General features: G+C 39.8%; 1 protein-coding gene across 5 annotated transcripts in view; it reads right to left on the bottom strand.

The window, feature by feature from the left end:
• Positions 1–214: 214 nt before the first annotated feature.
• Positions 215–18,883, bottom strand: part of SPATS2L (spermatogenesis associated serine rich 2 like) — a 165,009-nt gene continuing 146,340 nt past the window's right edge. For all 5 annotated transcript variants that reach the window (XM_007094735.3, XM_042995019.1, XM_042995020.1 and 2 more), the window contains 5 exons: positions 15,766–15,824; positions 9,416–9,525; positions 6,751–6,853; positions 3,690–3,910; positions 215–1,115 (listed from right to left, as the gene is read on the bottom strand). In XM_007094735.3, the coding sequence (XP_007094797.1) occupies positions 720–1,115; positions 3,690–3,910; positions 6,751–6,853; positions 9,416–9,525; positions 15,766–15,824 (889 nt within the window). In that variant the 3' untranslated portion in view covers positions 215–719. The remainder of the gene's footprint in view (positions 1,116–3,689; positions 3,911–6,750; positions 6,854–9,415; positions 9,526–15,765; positions 15,825–18,883) is intronic.

The raw sequence follows: 18,883 nt of genomic DNA, 5'->3' as shown, positions 1-18,883 counted from the left end.
ATTGTGTCTAAGATGACTGGGGTGCATATCCACTCATATGCGGGCAATGTACTGGCAGGGGCCATTGTGAGGCATTATTTTTTTTTCTGAAAAAAGACTTGTCCGAAGAGAAAGAGTATTGTGGAGAGATCTGTGCCACAACCTCTAAAGTTTTCCTGAAAGTACTACATTTAATAATAAAGTAGGCATCAATAAAAAAAAAGCAAGCCAGGTGTCAAATGCAGCATATTTTAATTTGTTTCAAATAAAGCAATATATGTATATATATATTTTTTTCAGAAAAACACCAGATGTTAAATTCTACAAAAGCGCATGTGTCTTCAGCAGATCATGTTTGTCTGATCAGTAAGGATTTTTTTTTTCCAACATTAACTCTCTAAAGACAATCAATGGACTGACATCACTGCTACAACACAGGTTGCTACTGAGCCTCTGATCTTTAGCCACATCTTGATTTTCCTAACAAATGAGTAAATACTGCCTGGCTAAAATGCTGCAATGTCTTGGTGAGAAAAAGCATCAACAGATCAAGCAAAGCCATGAAATGTTATGAAAGCAAGCTAGAGCTGATTATTAGAATTAGTAAAAATGATTAAGAGAGGATGACACAACCATATAGGGTTTGTATATTCTGATTGACTCTCTTTTGGCAGCGAATTGGGTCAGCACCTCGGGCAGGGAACCAAAACTGAGTGAAAACTGCTTTTTTCTCTCCTAGCTCAGGCCACCAACGTTACAGCTGGGACTGAGAGGACCGCGGCATCTGTGGAAACTTCTATTCTTGTAGGGCAGAGATTGCACTGTGAAACCCTAGTGACATTACCCCGGAAAGGCCTGGCCTCCGAGTTGTCTACAGCGTGCTGCCTTCGCCGGGGCTTTTCTGAATGGGCCGGGGCCTCAGGGGTCTTTGTTCCCAAGGGGGCTTCTTGGTTTTTGGCGCCACCTTTGTTTTTGGGACGGAAGCCATTGTGCGGCTGTCTTCTGTGTTCATGGCGGTTGTTGCCCTTCATCATCAAATCAGCTTCATTACCACTGCCCTGGGGCTTGGCAGACCCATTTAGCCGGTTATTATGGTACTGTGGATTAAATCTTCGTCTTTGGCTAGAAGATCCATTCTACCAAAAGAAGAAAAGAGATAGGTATTAGGTGCCAACAAACCGCAGATGCCATCAGGGAAACCAAATTTCTAAGCCACAGGTAAGCTTTTTTTACATCCTAGAAGACAATGACAAGATGAAAATGAGGTCAAGCTGATAAGAGCTTAAAAGAACAGTCTTGCAAGTGGAACTCCAATTACTGATGTTGGAAGAGAGGTTTCAGAGTATAAGACAGACAAATCAAGAACCAGGATAAAGAAATCCCATAAAATATGCTTAAAATATAATGTAATGAATGTAACACAGAGGCAGGATAATGATGATTCTCTACCGTGAAAATTTCTTGGACCTTCTAAATAGACTAGAAATATGAATTCTCATTACAATGTATGAGGAGAAATGTAAAATTCTGTTTAAAATTCGGTTTGTAATTTTTCTTCTCTAAAGCAGTTTTTCTATTTTATCATCTTGAAACAAATATCATAGTTTAGAAATATTATCTTGGGTAAGTATAAGGGTAAGGTGTATCTGGTAGATCCTGGCAGGATATAGAAGTAACATGTATTTTCATGGAGATAATTAGTTCTTCTAAACCTCATGTAGTTCTTAGCCAACGAGTTTTGAAACATCATACTGGAAAATTGGCAGCCTTCAACAAATCAGCAACCAAGAATATAAATGGAAGAGTAGAAAGGAAGCAATGGTTAGCTTGTCTGTGTCTGTACAAGGGAAAGATTTCTGAACTCTATGAGGTCAGTTACAGCCAACATTTATTGAGGGCTTAAAGTGTTCCAGGCATCAAGCAAGGTACCATCTCATTTATCATCACACTCACCCTTTAAGACAGTTGCTATTATTTGCTTCATTTTATGGATGAGGATAATGAATTTGAAGGACTTGCCCAAGGTCTACAGTTAGAAAGTGGTGGAGCCATTCCCATTTCACATACTGTCTCCTGACAAGATTCATAAATAGGTTGTTCCATGAATACGGGCCTTGGTTGAAAATCAAATCTCTACTATTAAAATGTGTAATTTTATGACTTACAAATTTATAAAGTTCTACATTTGTGCTTTGTGATGGGATGGTATAGGTTTATGGCAGATCCACCTTTAATAATTCAAGGCCCAGGCCAAGAGCACAAAGTCAAGCCCATCTACCACATGAGTGAATATTGTCTCTTCCTCCCTCTGACTCCTTCCAACATTGTGAGTGGGCCTTGCACACACAAATGTGGACACTTCAGCCTGCACACTTAAGATTTGTCCTCACACCCATGAATAATCATCCTTTGGACCTAGGAGTGTACATACTGGTAGTATGGTCTGCCCTTAAGGTGATATATCCAGGGAAGTGGTCCAAAAAAATCCTGAGAGCAGGCTTGGTGCCATTTGGGAATAGAATTCCAGGATCTTGAGTACTTGGGAGAATACAGATTCTGAGTAGTGACATCTCTTTGGTCTTGCTCCATAGGGATGGCCGTGGCTGGGAGAAAGCACAGGGCCTGGTACAAGGGCCTTTCTTCCCTGGGTCTACAGGGCTCTGGCTTGTGTATATATTTCCATTTAAATGAGCCTTTGCCTGAAATGCTTTGCTGAAAATGATAACAGTGAGCTGAAAAAGTATCTATGCGGCTAGCATTTAATCTGGCTGCTTTTGTTTTTAAAGAAGTGAAAGGGAAGCCCAGACTAAATTTTAGACTTAATTTTAGTATGGGGTTTAATAATGACCAAAGAACAAAAGCTGTGAACAAAAGCTATGAAGATGTGAAATATGAAATGCTCCTTGTCAAAGTGCTGTTTTAGAGTTGGTGAAGATACCTGGGGCCAGAGAAATGTCTGTCAGTGTAATTAATGAGAATTCTAAAAGACCTAGACCACAAAATCCAACAGGGCACTTGTTAGAAAACCAGCATTTGGGAACGCTTTAAAAAAGTCTCTTTATTTGAGCTCTCTTTCTTAGAATTCATGAAAGGTGTCTTTATAGCATGCCCAACGTCTGTTATCATCAAATTCCATTTCCTGTTCATTCTCCTATGATAAGAGGGAAATCACTTCTCAAGCATATAGTGGAGGAGCAAAGGAATGAAGGAAGACTGACCTTTGGACACTTACATTTTTAGGTGTTACGGCAGATGAGAATTAATAATGTCATTTTGAAATATGTTCTCTACACCAAAAGCCCAAGAGAGAAAAATCTGAGCTAACTTTGGCCTCTTACTGATAAACTACACATCAATGGGAATTAAAGAATCTTCAAAACCAAATGTCAGATTCCCTCCCTCCAGTAGCGTCAGTGGCCAGGTAGTCTTGTTCCCACGTCTGTGTGAGTCCCCTCTGCACACGGGCCAGTGACCAGGGCTTGGGGGTGGTGGCCCCAAAGGCACAGGAAGAGCTGGCTCATTCAGGTGGACTCTCCTAATGCCACAGTGTACGAAGGACACTTCCTCCACCTGGGAAAGTGCCTGTGAAATGTGGCTGGATGGACCAGGGGAGTTCTGCGAGGCCAGTGGCTGATGGAGGCCTCCGAGGTCAGGAAGGTGGTTTCTGCCCGGCACCTTGCACCAGGGTCTGCCTCCCCAGAGCGGCTTACCTGCTTATTAGTTGGCACGGCCTGGTGAGAGCTGTCGGCAGCACTGGGAAGACTGCTCACCATTTTTGGGTTTGCTGCTTTACCCTCTGAGGCCTTGTTGTGATTGGATGATTTTCGGGTAAAGTTGCTCTGTTTTCCAGAGGTTGCTGCATGGGCGTTCAGCAGCGGCAGCAGGGAGCTGCAGGGAGTTCTTGAGGAATAGTTGTTCTTTGGGTGTGTAACTGCAACAAGAAAGCGCGTGGTGTTATGGGCTATGCCACAAACACTCCTGCCTTAGTAACCGGTTAAAAGATGGGAGAAAGTGGCAGAAGCTTCATAAAAACATTCTTTTTTTTTTTAAAGCTGTTATTTGAAAGGGCACTTTTGTGTTTGTGAGGCCAGTGAAGCTCTTCAGTGAGAATCATTGAACTGTCATTACAGCATAATTATCCAAGTTGGGAAACATTTGTAGGAAATAAGACATATCTGAGCAACGTTAATATTATTCTTTAGGTTAAGCACCACAAAAGGAAGAGAGACAATGAAATCTTGGAAGTATCCTCTCATGCCTGTCCACAAGTGTATTTTGCCTCTTGACTGCCCCATTACCAAACCCATTCTTTGCCCTCCATGTCAGACCCCTAGACCAGTGGGTGCTGCAGAGACGCAGAAAAACCAGGAGGCACGTGGACACCTGGCTCATCAGAGCCATGATGTTCTGTTGGGTGTCAGGAATTTTGTCAGCCTGGCTCATGCATATTTTGCGACAACAGGGCCAGACCTACCAGCCCCAAACATGCCCTAAAGCATCTTGCATATTCCATGAGAGCCACATTATCTGGCCTTTTCTCAACCTCATTTGCTACAGCTCCACTGCAAATCTGCACCAATTCCAATGCTAAAGTCAATGCAGACTAATCAGACAGATTCCCAGCAGGCTCAGGCAGGTCTGCTCAATGTTTATTATCACCATTCCCGCTGGTTTTGAAAGAGGTGGTTTTTGATGGGATGATTTCTATGTGATTATGCTGAATCAGTGCTGGAGGGAATCACTCAAGGATAAAGTTATGACCTCCCTCTCACAGTTCACCAGAATTTGACTGCCATGCTGGACAGTAAGACCTTTGAATCTTAAAATTGTCACCAATTTTTAAAAGTAATTTTCTCTGCTACCCTTGTTGGATCAGATTTAATCCTAGGGTTCTTCCAGAGGATTAGCAGTGACTAGTAGGGATCACAGAACATTAGAAATGGAAAGGACAGGGATGCATCATTTATCCCCCAAATAAGGGATAAATAGTCCCCTTATTTATAGGTAAGGTGTGACAGCACGTTGGGGGCTGTCCGAACATGACCAGGGGGTTTCAGTGGCTCTTGTGCTCACTAGATCAGTTTCACGGGGGTCATTCTTTCCTACAGCTCAGAGACAACTATATCTGGTTCATTAGCTGTGGGTTTCCAATATGCTGTCAACAAAGCTGATCTGGAAAGAGCCTTTTGAAGACTATTGTCTGCAACAGGGGAGGCTGACTTTCATGTGGACCCTTGGAATTTGGTAAGGGATGGCTCCTCCCACTAGATGGCACTGGATGTGCTCTGGAGGAAAGCAGGCAAGCTGAGCTGCCCACCCCTCTTCAGTCACTTGGCATCAGGGTCTTGCTCATCATCAGGCTGAAATGGAAAGTAGCTTGGGCAGTTAAATTGCCAACTGTGGAGCAGACTGTCTGTGTTTTTAGAGATGGGGCAAAAGCTGGGGGTAGAGAATGATAAATGGGTAGATTTTTATATATGGGAGAGAACATGTATTAAAAAAAGGAAAATAATTTAAAGGAAATGCAATAAGGGGGCACTTGGCTGGCTCAGTTGGTACAGCATATGACTCTTGATCTTGGGGTTGTGAGTTTGAGCCCCATGTTGGGTGTAGAGATTACTTAAAAATAAAATCTTAAAAAAAAAAAAAAGAAATGCAGTCAGAAAATCAGATAACTGCCAAAGATATGTGAACAAGGATGGTTACAGCAGTGTTACTTTAATGGTGAAAATTTGGGAGCAACCTAAATGTCCACAATCAGGGGACTGTTCACATCAATTATATTTATATAAATTATGAGTTAAATATATTGACATGGAAAAGTCTCAGCCATATGTTATAAAATGGTAAAAGCATCTCATATTACTATATATTATGTAGTATAGTATAAATTGTAACATGTAGTATAATTATAGATGTAATATATAACTTACACAAATTAAACATGCCCATAAAAAGTGCAAAAGCTACATAGAAGTAATGTCAAGTTCTCTTTAACATAGTTCTCTAATTTTAGATCAAGAAAAAAAGCACTTTTGACTCTGAAAAAAAAATGCAGCCAAATCGCAAATTTTCAGCTGACTCTCAGGTTGTGGGTATTCCATGTCCCTCACTAGTCCTTCTTTCCCCCTTGTGCCTGTCCTTAAAGCCATTTCACTGTTCATTCCCACCTCCCCTGGTGGGTGGGCTGGAGTAGGAGAAAAAAAAAGATCAGCCAATTTTGTTGCACATTAACTGCTCTAATTAAGGCTTAATAGCGAACAAGACTAAAGCTAATGGCTGAAGCGAAGTCTTTCATTATCTTCAGACTTCACTCAGCACAGAGAGCCGACCAGGGGACAGGCTCCCAGCACTGCTGAGCAGAGCACATACGACAGCTGGGCCCTTTACGACAAGAGCCGATTGTTCCCAGACTTGTTAGGGAGACTGGCTCTCAGTGTAACAGGTCTCTGTGGAACTAGACTATTTGAAATCAGAGAGGCAGTTTATCTGGCAGTGCTTAAGAAAAGTTTGCAAAAGATATAGACTAGTTGACCTGTTCTGTACTGCTTAATAAATCCTGGGGATTTACTGATGGGCAGTGGCATTTGAAGACTCTACGTTCAAATCTTGACATTTCTAGTGACTTGTGTCATGACCTTAGATCATTAAATCTCTTTAGACCTTGCTTTAACCCCACTGGGGGACCGCACACCTGACATTTCCAATATCAACTCCAAATAGCACCAAGCTTACTCACACAGAATTATTTAGCAAGTATGCAAAACTCACTTTCTCCGCAGAGCATGATTTGGGCCTTCAGCTGTTCAATGTCACAGGAGAATCGGGCAGCTTTCCCGAGCTCTTCATCATATTTACGCTCGCTGACAAAGTGCTGGAGGAAAGAGAAGTAAAACAGGAGCCCCACAGTTAGAGAAATGACTGAGGCACACTGCAGATTCATTCACTCTGCTCTTCGGCTACCACTGATGGTGTTAACCAGGAAGGCAGTCATGCCGGTTCTGTCACCGTGTGGCTCCATTAAATCAGGCTTGGTTTGACCGGTCTGGAGCATGATAACCTTCTTGTTCTGGGAATAGGTGAGGATCCTGTCTTTCCCCTGCCTAGACTTGGAGAAAACCGTGATCAGGCAAAATGTGTGTCTGGACTCATGTATTTAACCTTTAGCACCCCTTGCACTCCTTCTGGCATGTTTTGTCCTGTTATAAATTTTGGGGCTGCATTCTGTCAGTCTTCCTAATTTGGCCAATGGCTTGCTCAGGTATTATCCCTGGAGAGAAAACACGTCATCCTTCCCTGTTGTGATAGGGAGCCAGGAACCAGGAAGCGCAAAAAGCCTTTAGTAACTAGAAAACATTATCTTGAATGGTAGAATTTCAAGATTTCAATGTCTTCAATGGTAGAATTCCTTTAACAGGAAGTGGGAAAGAGATTATTTTTCAATTCATTTAAAATTTAGATCTGTGTGTAGATGTCAGAGTGAGAAATATAGAAATAACTATGATTCAGTCCCTCCTGAATTTGCCAGGGAGTTTACCACATGGCAAGGGAAACAGATACCACTAAACATAATATAAGGTAGAATGTGGAAGGTGCTTTAAGAATATAAAAGAGGAAGAATTATTTCCTACAGAGGGGAACAGAGAAAGAGTTATGTAAGGGGGAGCATTTGTGCTGGAACACCAAAAAAAATTATCGATCACTTACCAGACATGGGCCAAATTCTTAACAGATAATCTCATTTTCATCTGATCACATTATTACAAAGTCAGTACTATTATTATCTCTATTTTATATAAGGGGAATCAAGGTTCTAGGAATCTAAGAGAAAAGTAGTTTACCCAAGGTCACAGGAGCTGGACTGTTTGACTCCAAAGCCTGTGCCATTAACCATTTCATGATGAATGGGATTTTGGTAGGCAGAAATGAAACTTGGAAAATAAGTAAATTTCAATAGACTAGGAAACTGGCAACTTCATATTCTTCACCTGATGTTCTAACAAGGGATGAGAGCTCGAAGTTGGAATATATATACTGGAGTCCAGTTGTGGATTTTATTCTGATGGGAAGGGTGGACCAAACTGGGGGAGACCAGATCTGCTCTGGGGTGTAACTCTGGTCTTAGGGTGGATGACCAGGCTGGAGGGAGACAGCAGAGGGAGAGAGACTAGTTAGGAGGAAGTTGCAATTGACTGGTTGCAAGCAACAACGACCAGAAGAGCAGATGAGGAAGGAAAGGCCACTAGGACTTCACAGGACCCTCGGAGGAAGTCCTTATCCTCACAGGGCTCCCTTTCATGCTTCACCAGGGCAGAAGGGAGTCAAAAGTCACTTGCCACTTTCCACCATGCCCGACCAGGTTTTGCCTGGATAAGCAGACAATCCTATGTAAAACCTAGTAGCGGCTGAGTCCTCAAGGTACTCTAGACTCTAGAAGGTGGTTAGAAGCCAAGTGCATGTATACATGTGTGTATGTTTAGTATACTGGGGAAAGAGAAGAGGAGAAGGGAAGATGTATAAATTGTAATGTCCTGGTTTGTTATAGATACTTGTTTTCGCCTTTCTGGTAACCATTTTTTTCTGGTTACTGTACCCCAGTGCAGTTTCAGAGATCCGCAGTGTTGGCAGGTCTGTCAATCAAGGCATCCCTTGGCCAAATGGTGTATGTGATCCAAGTGGAGGCCAATCAGAATCTCTTTCTTTGGGATGCGAATCGGGTGGGGTGGCACAAAGGGTGATGACATCTGAAGGTCACGCACTCTAATGGTGCCCTGAAGAGTGTCTGGTAATTACTGCTGCCTGTATTACCCAGGTGGCTGCCTGGGTTTCTGCCTAAGTGTAGCCTGGAGTCTTCAGATCACACTTTGGTGAGCTGCACTCATATTCTTTCAAATTCCACTTGTTCTTGAGGTTAGCCAGGGTCAGCTTCTATTGCTTGCAACTGTAGAAATCCAATAAATACATATTTGTGGTGGTATTCTCAATAAGAGGGCAAGTGAGCTAGAAAAGGATACAGAAAAGAAGTCTCTGTATATTGTGTGTGATTTAGAATCCTTACTGTTACACTCAGTTCATACTCACTGCGTACTCACACGTGTGTTTATATACATACACCTAAATTACATATGGTGAAAATAATACCCCCCATTCCAGCTATAATTCATGGTTGAATAGATTTTATTTGGGTCAGTCTCCACCGCCTAAGAAAATAGCTCGTACTTCTCTGTAATAATATATCCCTTCAAACCATAGCATACTTAAATACAGTGATTAAGTTGGTTCTTCGCCCTTCTGAATGGTCTAGTTCAACACTGTGAAAGAGAGCTGGGTATATGATGTTAGGTCCTCAGAGAGCAGCACTCTATGCATGCAAAACAAACATAATGGGGATCAGATCTCTGGCTCAGAGTTCAGGCTGGGATATTTTAGAACTGACCTTAATTTCTGCCCTGAGTTCAGCCAGCTGCATCTCTGCCATCTGACTGGCTAGATCTGTCAGTCTCTTTAGTTCCTCTGCTTTCTTCTGACGAGCAGTCAGGATTTCCACTGCCAAATAAGAAAGAATACTACGTTAGGGCCAGAGACCTAAACATATTAAATGACCTAATTTCTTGGTATCAGTTCTCTCTCAACACACTGATCACTCTGTTGGACCATGACTATGTTTTCTGAGTTGGTCACCGAGGTGGGTTTGCTCCTGGTGCTCATGACTAATCACCCATTTCCGTACGTCCTTATCTGCCAATCCCCAAATCAAACACGGTCCCTTCTGATTCACTGTACACCCACAGTCTTCTTTGTTTTCTTCACTGGCGTCTGATCTCACTTACTTAATTTGGACTTTCAAATTTGTGCAGAACAACTGCTCAGAACTCAGAACAACTATCACCAAGAAAAAGACACTTAGTAAAATACTATCTGAATGGTATTGCAAAGAAAAGGAGTCCACTAAACAAAAACCATTCTTTGTGTCCACTATTAAATTCTAACATTATCAGACCTTTAACACTTACTCCTTTAGAGCAACTAGGTTTATTATTGGAATACGACATAGAAGTTTTACTTTACTGGCTTTATGTGAGCTAAAAAATGTGTCTGCTTTTGATACTCTGCAGATCTGTTTTCATTTTTGCAGTCAGAGAGAAGTTCCAGACCAGAGAGTGTCTTGTCTTTGTTTTAAGTGTCCCCCATGGAAAAATTTCAAGGTTAAGTCAAAGCCTGCTTGAACTGGATTTGTGTATACTCTTTAGCGTCTGCACATGTGGAGAAGACACCAGGGAGTTTTCTGGTGCCATATTTCACACATCTGTCAGATGACCTAAAGGTTCAAGTAAACGTAGTAGTCCACAGGTGAACGTGTGTTTGTGTGTGTGTGCATGTATGTGTTTCTCAAAAGATCACAGAGCTCAAAAGCAATGCATACAAACACATAGGGTGAGATTTAAATATGAAATTTCATCTTCCAATAGATAACTTGTAGTTCTTGAATTTAAGTCACATATGAACTGCCTTCATTTCTTTTGGACAAGCATTTTGAGTTACAAGAAAAAAGAAGTCCATTCAACTAAGATGATATCCATGTTGGATTCACATTACTTCTTGGTTGAAAAAAGGCCAACTGCTTTATTAGACCAGATTTGTAGCACACCTGCGTAGCCAAACAATACGATTTCTGATTGTAAGAGTTCTTAATTTATAAATGTCAAAAAGTCACTTTAAAAACTCCCAAAAAAGTTCAGAAGCAATCAAGAGTTAAGATTTCCTGCAAACTATAAACTATTCCACAGAGAAACATTGTCTTTCTATGCTGATACCAATGTTGAGAAGTCAATAAAATAAGTAATCTGTAACTCATAAAGCCTAATTGTTTGCCAAACTACTCTAATCATGCTTTGATTTTTTACCAGGACTCCCCCTGCTTCCCATTTACAATACCATGTAGCTGAGCAGAGGCTGATCTGTGCCTGTAGTCTTTCAAAATACAGAGGAGCTAGTGTAAAATGTGTCCCTACGATGGCTGTGAAAAGAATTTCCATCTGAACACAGATGATGTATTACTGAATGATGTCCCAGTTACCCAGTCAGACTAGAGGTCACAAAAAGGTGGCCTACTAACACTTCGGGCCATAGTGTACCTGTGTTTTATTTGGTCCACACATTACTTTTACAAATTAATTGTCCACATTTGAAAATTAGGAGATTCCATTTGGAACCTGGATTTCTGGCTTCCCTTAAAATATTGGCATTTCTGGCCAAAGTTGGCCAGCATTGCCATGTGGCAACCATTGGCTACCCCTGAGTTGTTGTTGCCCATTATAGATGGAGCATGGTGCCCAGCATGCCATGGTCACCCTCTGCCCTGCTCATTAAGGTTACCAGCCTGGCCCCTGTAGGCGTCTCCAATCATGGCAGAGGCTGCACTTTATGGTTGTGTCCATGCCGACTCGGACCTGGTACAAAGTGGGTGCCCACTATGTATGTTTGCTGAATGGAGGACTGAATGAATGAATCAATCCATTATTCAAAAGGAATATGCAAAGAAGGAGAGAAGTCCCTTTTCTAGAAGGGCCACTTATATTCAGCACTTATACCTTTGGCTGATTATTTATTTGTCTGCCATTATAATTCACCACAGGAATGGGACGAAAGTCTGGAGTGTGAAAAGACGATTCTCTAGCGGGAAGATGAAACAAAGTATTTTGCTCTTGCAAAGATAAAAAATTCTGAAGGCCTAGACTTGATGAGCAGATAGTGAAGGGGTCAGCAGACCATGACTACACAATTAAACAGATCTGACTTTTCTTAATGGATCATTTGTGGGACCGGTGACAATTAGGGATAATTGTACTTTTTGAGAAAAACTTGGGCCTTCACACAAAAGATTTTGTAGAAATAGATATAAATGGGCCCTAAAATAGGAATGCAGGTGCAAGATCACCAATAAACTCTGAGTTTACCCTCATGCAAATGTGCATGGAAATGAATATTTTGCATCAGCAAGTGTTGGGATGAGTTTTACATATAGTCTCATTAACATTTCAAAGCATTTCATTATGAAAAAGGCTTAAAACTTGAGATCTAAAGCCAGAATTCTGTGGGGACACCAACATTTTCACCTCAAAAACATCAACCACAGAAACAAAAAGCAAAAACAAAGCCAGATCAGATCCTAAGATTCATTGATCCCCAAATTTAAAATAGAATAATAAGTTATATTTTGCAAGCACCATCCTTTTGGAAATCTGTAGAGGGAGACAGTTTCATAAAGCTTTAATTTTCACTGCATTCATTAATATTATTTCACTGACTTCATTAATATTATTTCGGTGCTTTTATAAACAGTATCTGGTATGCTGAAATCCATTTTCTCAATAGGATTTATAAATCCCTTCAAGTTTTTGCAACACATTGGAAGCTTGCTCTTGTTGCTTGAACCATGGAAAATTTTAGGGCTTCTCAAATAATATTCCTTAGCAGAGGGTGGACTTGAAATAGGCACAAAGCTTTCAAGCACAAAGATTCTTTGAAACCCTTTTTATTATTGGGAATCCTGCATTTTTACCTCATAATATATCTGTGTTTCTGTTAATATAAAGTAATGTTTTCTTCCTAGATCGGCAATTAATTTGATATCCCAAGAACACACCTATTTTGGCCTTCAACAAAATTACCCTCAAACAAATTTCAAAAAAATTTCACTCAAAGTCTGAGACCACAGCACTGCAACATGCTTTGTTTCTTCATCTGTAAATGTCATGATCATATATACCTTGTAAGGCTGTTGTGGAGCTAAATGACATCACTGATGTGACATGTTCAGTATCATACACTAAAAGATGCTAACCTCAAATGTGATTAATAAAGTGAGATATAGTCATCTAGAATATACGTCCTCTTTTTGCAATTACTAATATTGGATCCGACAGCCTACACTAACTAATTACAGTAATTCATTTAACAAATATTATGAAGTACCTACAGTCTTTTCAGCACTGTGTTAGATGCCATGACAGATAGAGGGGCTTATGTCATAATTGAGGAAAGAAGGTTTATAACATGTGCAGCAAATAGAAAGTATGGAAAGTACTTGAGATCATAGATGAGCAAGCTCAAGATGGTGGTTGTAAAGACAGTTCAGTTCTTAGTGGAGGGAAATTCAGTGGTTCCTTGTGCCTGTGGAGAAGACATATAGTTGACACAGGCATGTCACCTGAGAGATGCTGCATAACCCCTTTGGCTTCCATTTTCTGGCTGTCACATGAGAAGGCTGGACAAACTTCTTTACCAGTAAGTGCTTTTCCCTTTTTGTACACATACTGTGTCAGGCACTGTCCTAAGTGCCTAGCATATATTTCTCATTTTATCTTTACAATAACTATTTGAGATAGATACTATTCTTATTCCCCCTTTTCTGATAAGTAACCTTGGACTCTGAGAAGTTAACAAAATGGTACAAGGTCACACAGCCAATAAACAGGTGGAACCTGGATTTGAACTCAGTTCTGCTTGCCTCCAATGCATGCAAAATGGCTTCCCCATGTTTGGGCAGTTCTAAAACCAGAGCTATGGCATCAATTACTGAAGTTAGGCAAACCCTGCCAACTGTCTTGCCATTTCAGCTAGGCTGAAAGCTCTTTATGTGCAGGTCCCAAAGTTTACTGTTTGCTGCTTAACACAGTTTCTGACAGTACATAACACATACAAAGCACATAGTACATGTTTATTGATTGAATGAATTTGAAAAACAAGGATGCTCTCCTGAGATACTCTAAATCCCACAGGTCTTGGCACCTAATATTATTGTCTCAAGGAGATAGAATGAACATGTGAAATCTGTGGTCTTTCGTTAACCTGTTAGAAAGTGAGGTGCTAGTAACTATGCATTTTGGTACTAGAGAAACATTTGTGTCTGTGCTGGCTGTGAATATTTTTACCAATAGCACATGAAACTTAAAAGAAAAAATAAGCTATACCTGAGAAACAGGGAAAATCCCAAATCATGTGGTAATCAACTTTTACCGAAGAAATCAACAGATTTCATAAGAGTAAAATAATTTCACAATCAAAGGGATTGCATAACTACCTAAATATTCCACAGCTGAACCCTGGATCACATTTAGTTTTATTTAATAAAACTTGCTGCATTTTAGATTCTAACATGTTGCTTAAGATTATTTTTAAAAGACCGTGTAACAAACACACTGATAGCTATTTTCCATAAAAAGTGACTACTGAATTATGACCAAGGGCCAGGCAAGAAAAATACAAAAAGAATGAAGAATCTGTTCTGATCCTTCATTCTGATAAAAAGAAAGGCATTGCAGTCAAAGGGGAAGGAATTTAGCTGAAACCAGGTTGGGGTACAGACTGCCATTCATTCAATTAACAAGATAAAATTTGGGTAAGGATGAAAAACTTTAAATGCCCAGGAGATAACTATAAAACTAAATCCCAGCTGAAAAATACGGTTTTAGCATTCCCATTAACAACTTCAGGCTGAATTCGATAATAAAAAAGGGCTCGGCAACTCCACTTGCGGCTTGGTGTTGAATCTGACTGAGCCATCTTGTCTCAGTTAAAATTTCCAGCCCATGAACCTCAGCCTATTTGAGATAGTCCTGTCCTACTAGCTGTTGAGTTACCTTACAACAGTGGAAAATTCAGAATTAGAAACAAGTATAAAGATAAAACAAATCAAACCGAAGGTATACTGATATTTTGTGTTATATTTAGGAGTTTTGCAATGATCAAGATCATCTGTTTATTGTTTAAACAGTTACATTATTACATTAAACCATCCCCATTTGTGATTTTGATTTAAAACACATAATTGATTTTCTTTTGAGGTGTTAATCTGGCAGGTGTCAGCCGATTTGACTAAGTTTGTAAACAGAAGCGGGAGGGTTTTAAGAAAACTTCATTTAGTATAATTCTAAGTTTGAATTATTAATCTTATAAGAGCTGCTTAAAAGCTTGGAATATGTTGCTCTTAGGTTTATGAGTTTGCCTTGTCAGGCATCTGAAATGCTTGAAAAAAATCAGATGGATTAAATTTATAAATGTACTTCAAAATGTTTGAGGGAATTTAAGTAAACTTCAAATGGACTAAATTTTTTTAGGGGAATTTAATTTGTTAAACTTGTGTTAGTTGAACCTAAGAAAGGACAAGTGAAAAGGACTGTATAAGTAACATAGCAACATGTGTGAATTGCTGGGGTGTCTGGGTGGCCCAGTTGGTTGAGCGTCTGACTGGCTCAGGTGATGATCTCATGGTTGGTGGGTTCCAGCCCAGAGTCAGAACCCTGTGACAGCTCAGAGCCTGGACCCCGCTTTGGATTCTGTGTCTCCGTCTCTCTCTCTGCCCCTCCCCCACTTGCCCTCTGTCTGTCTCTCTCTCAAAAATAAACACTAAAAAAAAAAAAAAAAGATGTGTGAGTTGTGAAAGCTTAAAAACTTATGTTTTAAAATTTAATTTTAAATTCAATGTCATGTTAAACCTGATTAAAACTATCAGTAGTCCTTTATACGCACAAAATTTTAAATAGCTAACAGCTATTATTTGCCAAGTGCCTTATTCTGCTGTGTGCTCAGTGGTGCTACTCCTCTGACTTTGTTCCACATGAGGTTCCTGAGGTTTCCAGGGGCTAAGTGACTTGCCTAAGGTTACAGAGCTCATTAATCAGTGTGAGTTTTAGGACCCCACTCAGAATCCATATCAGTGTCAGTCGACCTATGGATTGCTTCTGACTGGGAGGCTCCTGACCAAACAACCATGTGTCTACTTACTGGCTTCTTCTTTAACTTTATCCATTTCTGCCATTAATGAAACTTCTTTGTCAATGATGCTGGGGGGGAAGGGGGAGGGAAACAAAAACAAAAGCAAAGAATGCTTAATCAAAGATAAACTTTTAATAAGCGCTGGAAGCAGAAGAAAAATTATTTTCATTAAACAAAAGACAAAATTATCATAAATATTTCTATGTTACAATGCCAGCAGCACACTCTGCCTTTTCCAAAAATGAGGCAACACGGAAGGGATGCTCTCAAGTATTTCATAGTGACATCTGCTGATTAAATCATTGTCAGCAAATCTAAAAAAAAAAAAAAGCCTTTTCAGACTTTCAGAATTGTGCTGCTTTGAATTTAAATTTGGGAGTATTTTTGCCCTATGAATTCCAAAGTTCCACAACAATGTAATGAGTATTTGAAAAGCTGCCATTCAGGTTATCAAGGGCAGTAGTTCTCAAATGTCTCTGTGCATGGCTCCTCCAGATTCTGGCTGGGAGGCAGGGAGGTGAGCCCATCTCTGATTCAGATGGTCTTGGGACCTACTTTGGGAAATATCATCTGGGTCCACCCATCCACGTGTTCAAAGAGTCTATGCCTTATCATTCCCCCAAAGAAGCATTTCAACTTCAAATTACTTACCCTCCCACCCCACTGTATTATTTTTTGGTTAGTTCTTTGAAAAAAGTATTACCTGCATAAAGTAAATAATTATCTGTCTAGAAGTTTGTTTCTCTTCCATCCTGACTCCCAGTTCCCCTCACAACAGCAACACATGTGAGACTTCCTTTATACAGTTGATTCTTGAACAACATGGGTTTGAACTATGTAGGTGCACTTATATGTGGATTTTTTGAGGGGGGGAATACAGTACATTACCATAAATGTGTTTTCCTTATGATTTTCTTAATAACATTTTCTCTTCTCTAGCTTACTTTATTGTAAGAACGCAGTATACGATACATACAACATACAAAATGTGTTAATTGACCCTTTATGTTATTGGTAAGGCCTCTGGTCAATGGTTGGCTGTAAGTTAAATTTTCAGGGAGTCAAAAGTTACATGCAGTCTTTTGATTATGCATGGGGGGAGCACCCCAACCCCCCCCCCCACCGCATTGTTCAAGAGTCAACAGTATATCCTTCCATAAGGATATATCCTTATGTATATATAAGCATAGATGTGAGATGTTCTTAAATTTTCATTTCCATCATAAATATTTCAATACATATCTCAAAAAGATAAGGATTTTTTGGGACTATAACCATAGTATTACCATAATATCCAAAAATATTAACAATAATTTAATGTTATCAGATATACTCAGTGTTCAAATCTCCCTAATTGTCCTATACAGATTTTTTATCAGTTTGACCAGGATCTAAACAAGTTCCAAGCATTGCAATTGGCTGATTGTCTATTAAATCTGTTTTAATCTATAAATTCCCTCCCATCTCTTTTTTTTCTTCTTTGCAACTCATTTGTTGAATACACCAGGTTGTTTGTCCTGCTACACTATCCACAGTCTGAATTTTGCTGACTACATCTCCATGGGTATTTAACCCATTCTTTTAATTTTCCTATGAATTTGTGATGAGATACAGAAATTTGATTAGACTCAGATTTGTTTTTTCTTCTGAAAGAATACCTTATGTTATCTGCTTCTACCGGCAGACACATAATGACACAACACAGTTATAAATACTCCTCTTGAAAAAAAAAACCAAACCTGAATGTATTTGGATTCCTCCATCTCACAAGTTGATAGGAAATACAAAGGACATCTCTATTTTTATATTAGCCATTGATGATCGTTGCCTAGATCAATAGGGTTTTAAAAAGGGGATATTCAAATTCTATCATTCCTTCATTTATTTACTAGAAGACTTTCACAAAGAGAAACTTTCTCTTATCAGCTATTTGGGTTATCATGCCGTTTAAGTAGGTAAGGCAGGGTAAATGCTGGTGTATCAGTTTTCAAAATGATAGTTGGTTCCTTAGCATCCCCCCAAAGTAACCAATGAGGTTTTTTTTTTGCTTGTTTGTATAGTTTGATTATGAACTCATAATTAACATGCTTTAATACACTGCAGTTATCTCCATAATTATTATCTGTTTCAACAGATGTACTTTTTTCCCCATCGGGTGTACTTTTAAAATTTAAAGTGATTTGAAAATTTATTTCCTCTTAAGAGTAATATTTTGTAATCTCTGTCAAGGTAAGAAGGGATATATCTATAGGAGTTCTGGGGCTCTTCATCCAGATGATGTAACCTGAACACCTGGAGAGCAAGGACAGTATGCCGAGAAGCTCAGCTCTTTCCAACCAGGAAATCCTCATGGAAAGAACTGACGTGTAGAGTGAATGGCACATTCTCCAGAGCTGGGCTCTAAGCCTAATCCATCAAGTATGGATATCAACTATCCCCATGAAGCATATGGCTTAAGGTCACTGGACATGATCACTTTGGTGTAGCCAGCACATCAGGATACTTGTACCTTATTTATTGACATTAAATAGGTATGATGTCAATGTGCTTTAAATACAGGGAATACAAAAGAAGGAAGTCTTTATCCTGTCTCTGTCCCAGCTTATTCAGTTCCCTTCCTTGGAGGTCTCCACCATTACCATCACTAGCTTCTTGAATTTCTTTCCAAAGGCCATCTATTCATAAACCAGCATATGTTTATTAATCATATGAAATGCTGAGTTAGGCCAACAGGCTTATGCTCCTGTGATTATAAGGTATATTTAGCATCTCTGTCAAGTTCACATGTAGCCAATACAGGCCAAGCAATTTGTTGTTTTTGTTTTTAACAACCCTCTCAGAGAGGGCTGTTCTGTATTAGTTTAGGGAAAAGAAGGCTAATGGATGAGCTATTAGGGAGATAAGAGGAGAACCTAGAAATCTGGACTCAGGAGCCCCATTTACAATACGATTAAGCTACTCTGCCTAAGAAAATGTTTTGAATTTCTATCCCCTACAGAAAGAGAGGCAGAAGAGAGAGGTAGAAGAGTCATCAAGAAGGCTGGGAATTGTACAGAGTGAAGGCCCTGGGAGAAATCACCAGTAGTGGGATGGGCAAAAGAACTGCCGGGAGCCAGAAGTCTAAGGT

Source organism: Panthera tigris, chromosome C1 (assembly GCF_018350195.1).
Source record: "Panthera tigris isolate Pti1 chromosome C1, P.tigris_Pti1_mat1.1, whole genome shotgun sequence".
Classification (NCBI taxonomy): Eukaryota; Metazoa; Chordata; class Mammalia; order Carnivora; family Felidae; genus Panthera; species Panthera tigris.
This window is presented reverse-complemented; position numbering and strand designations above follow the sequence as displayed.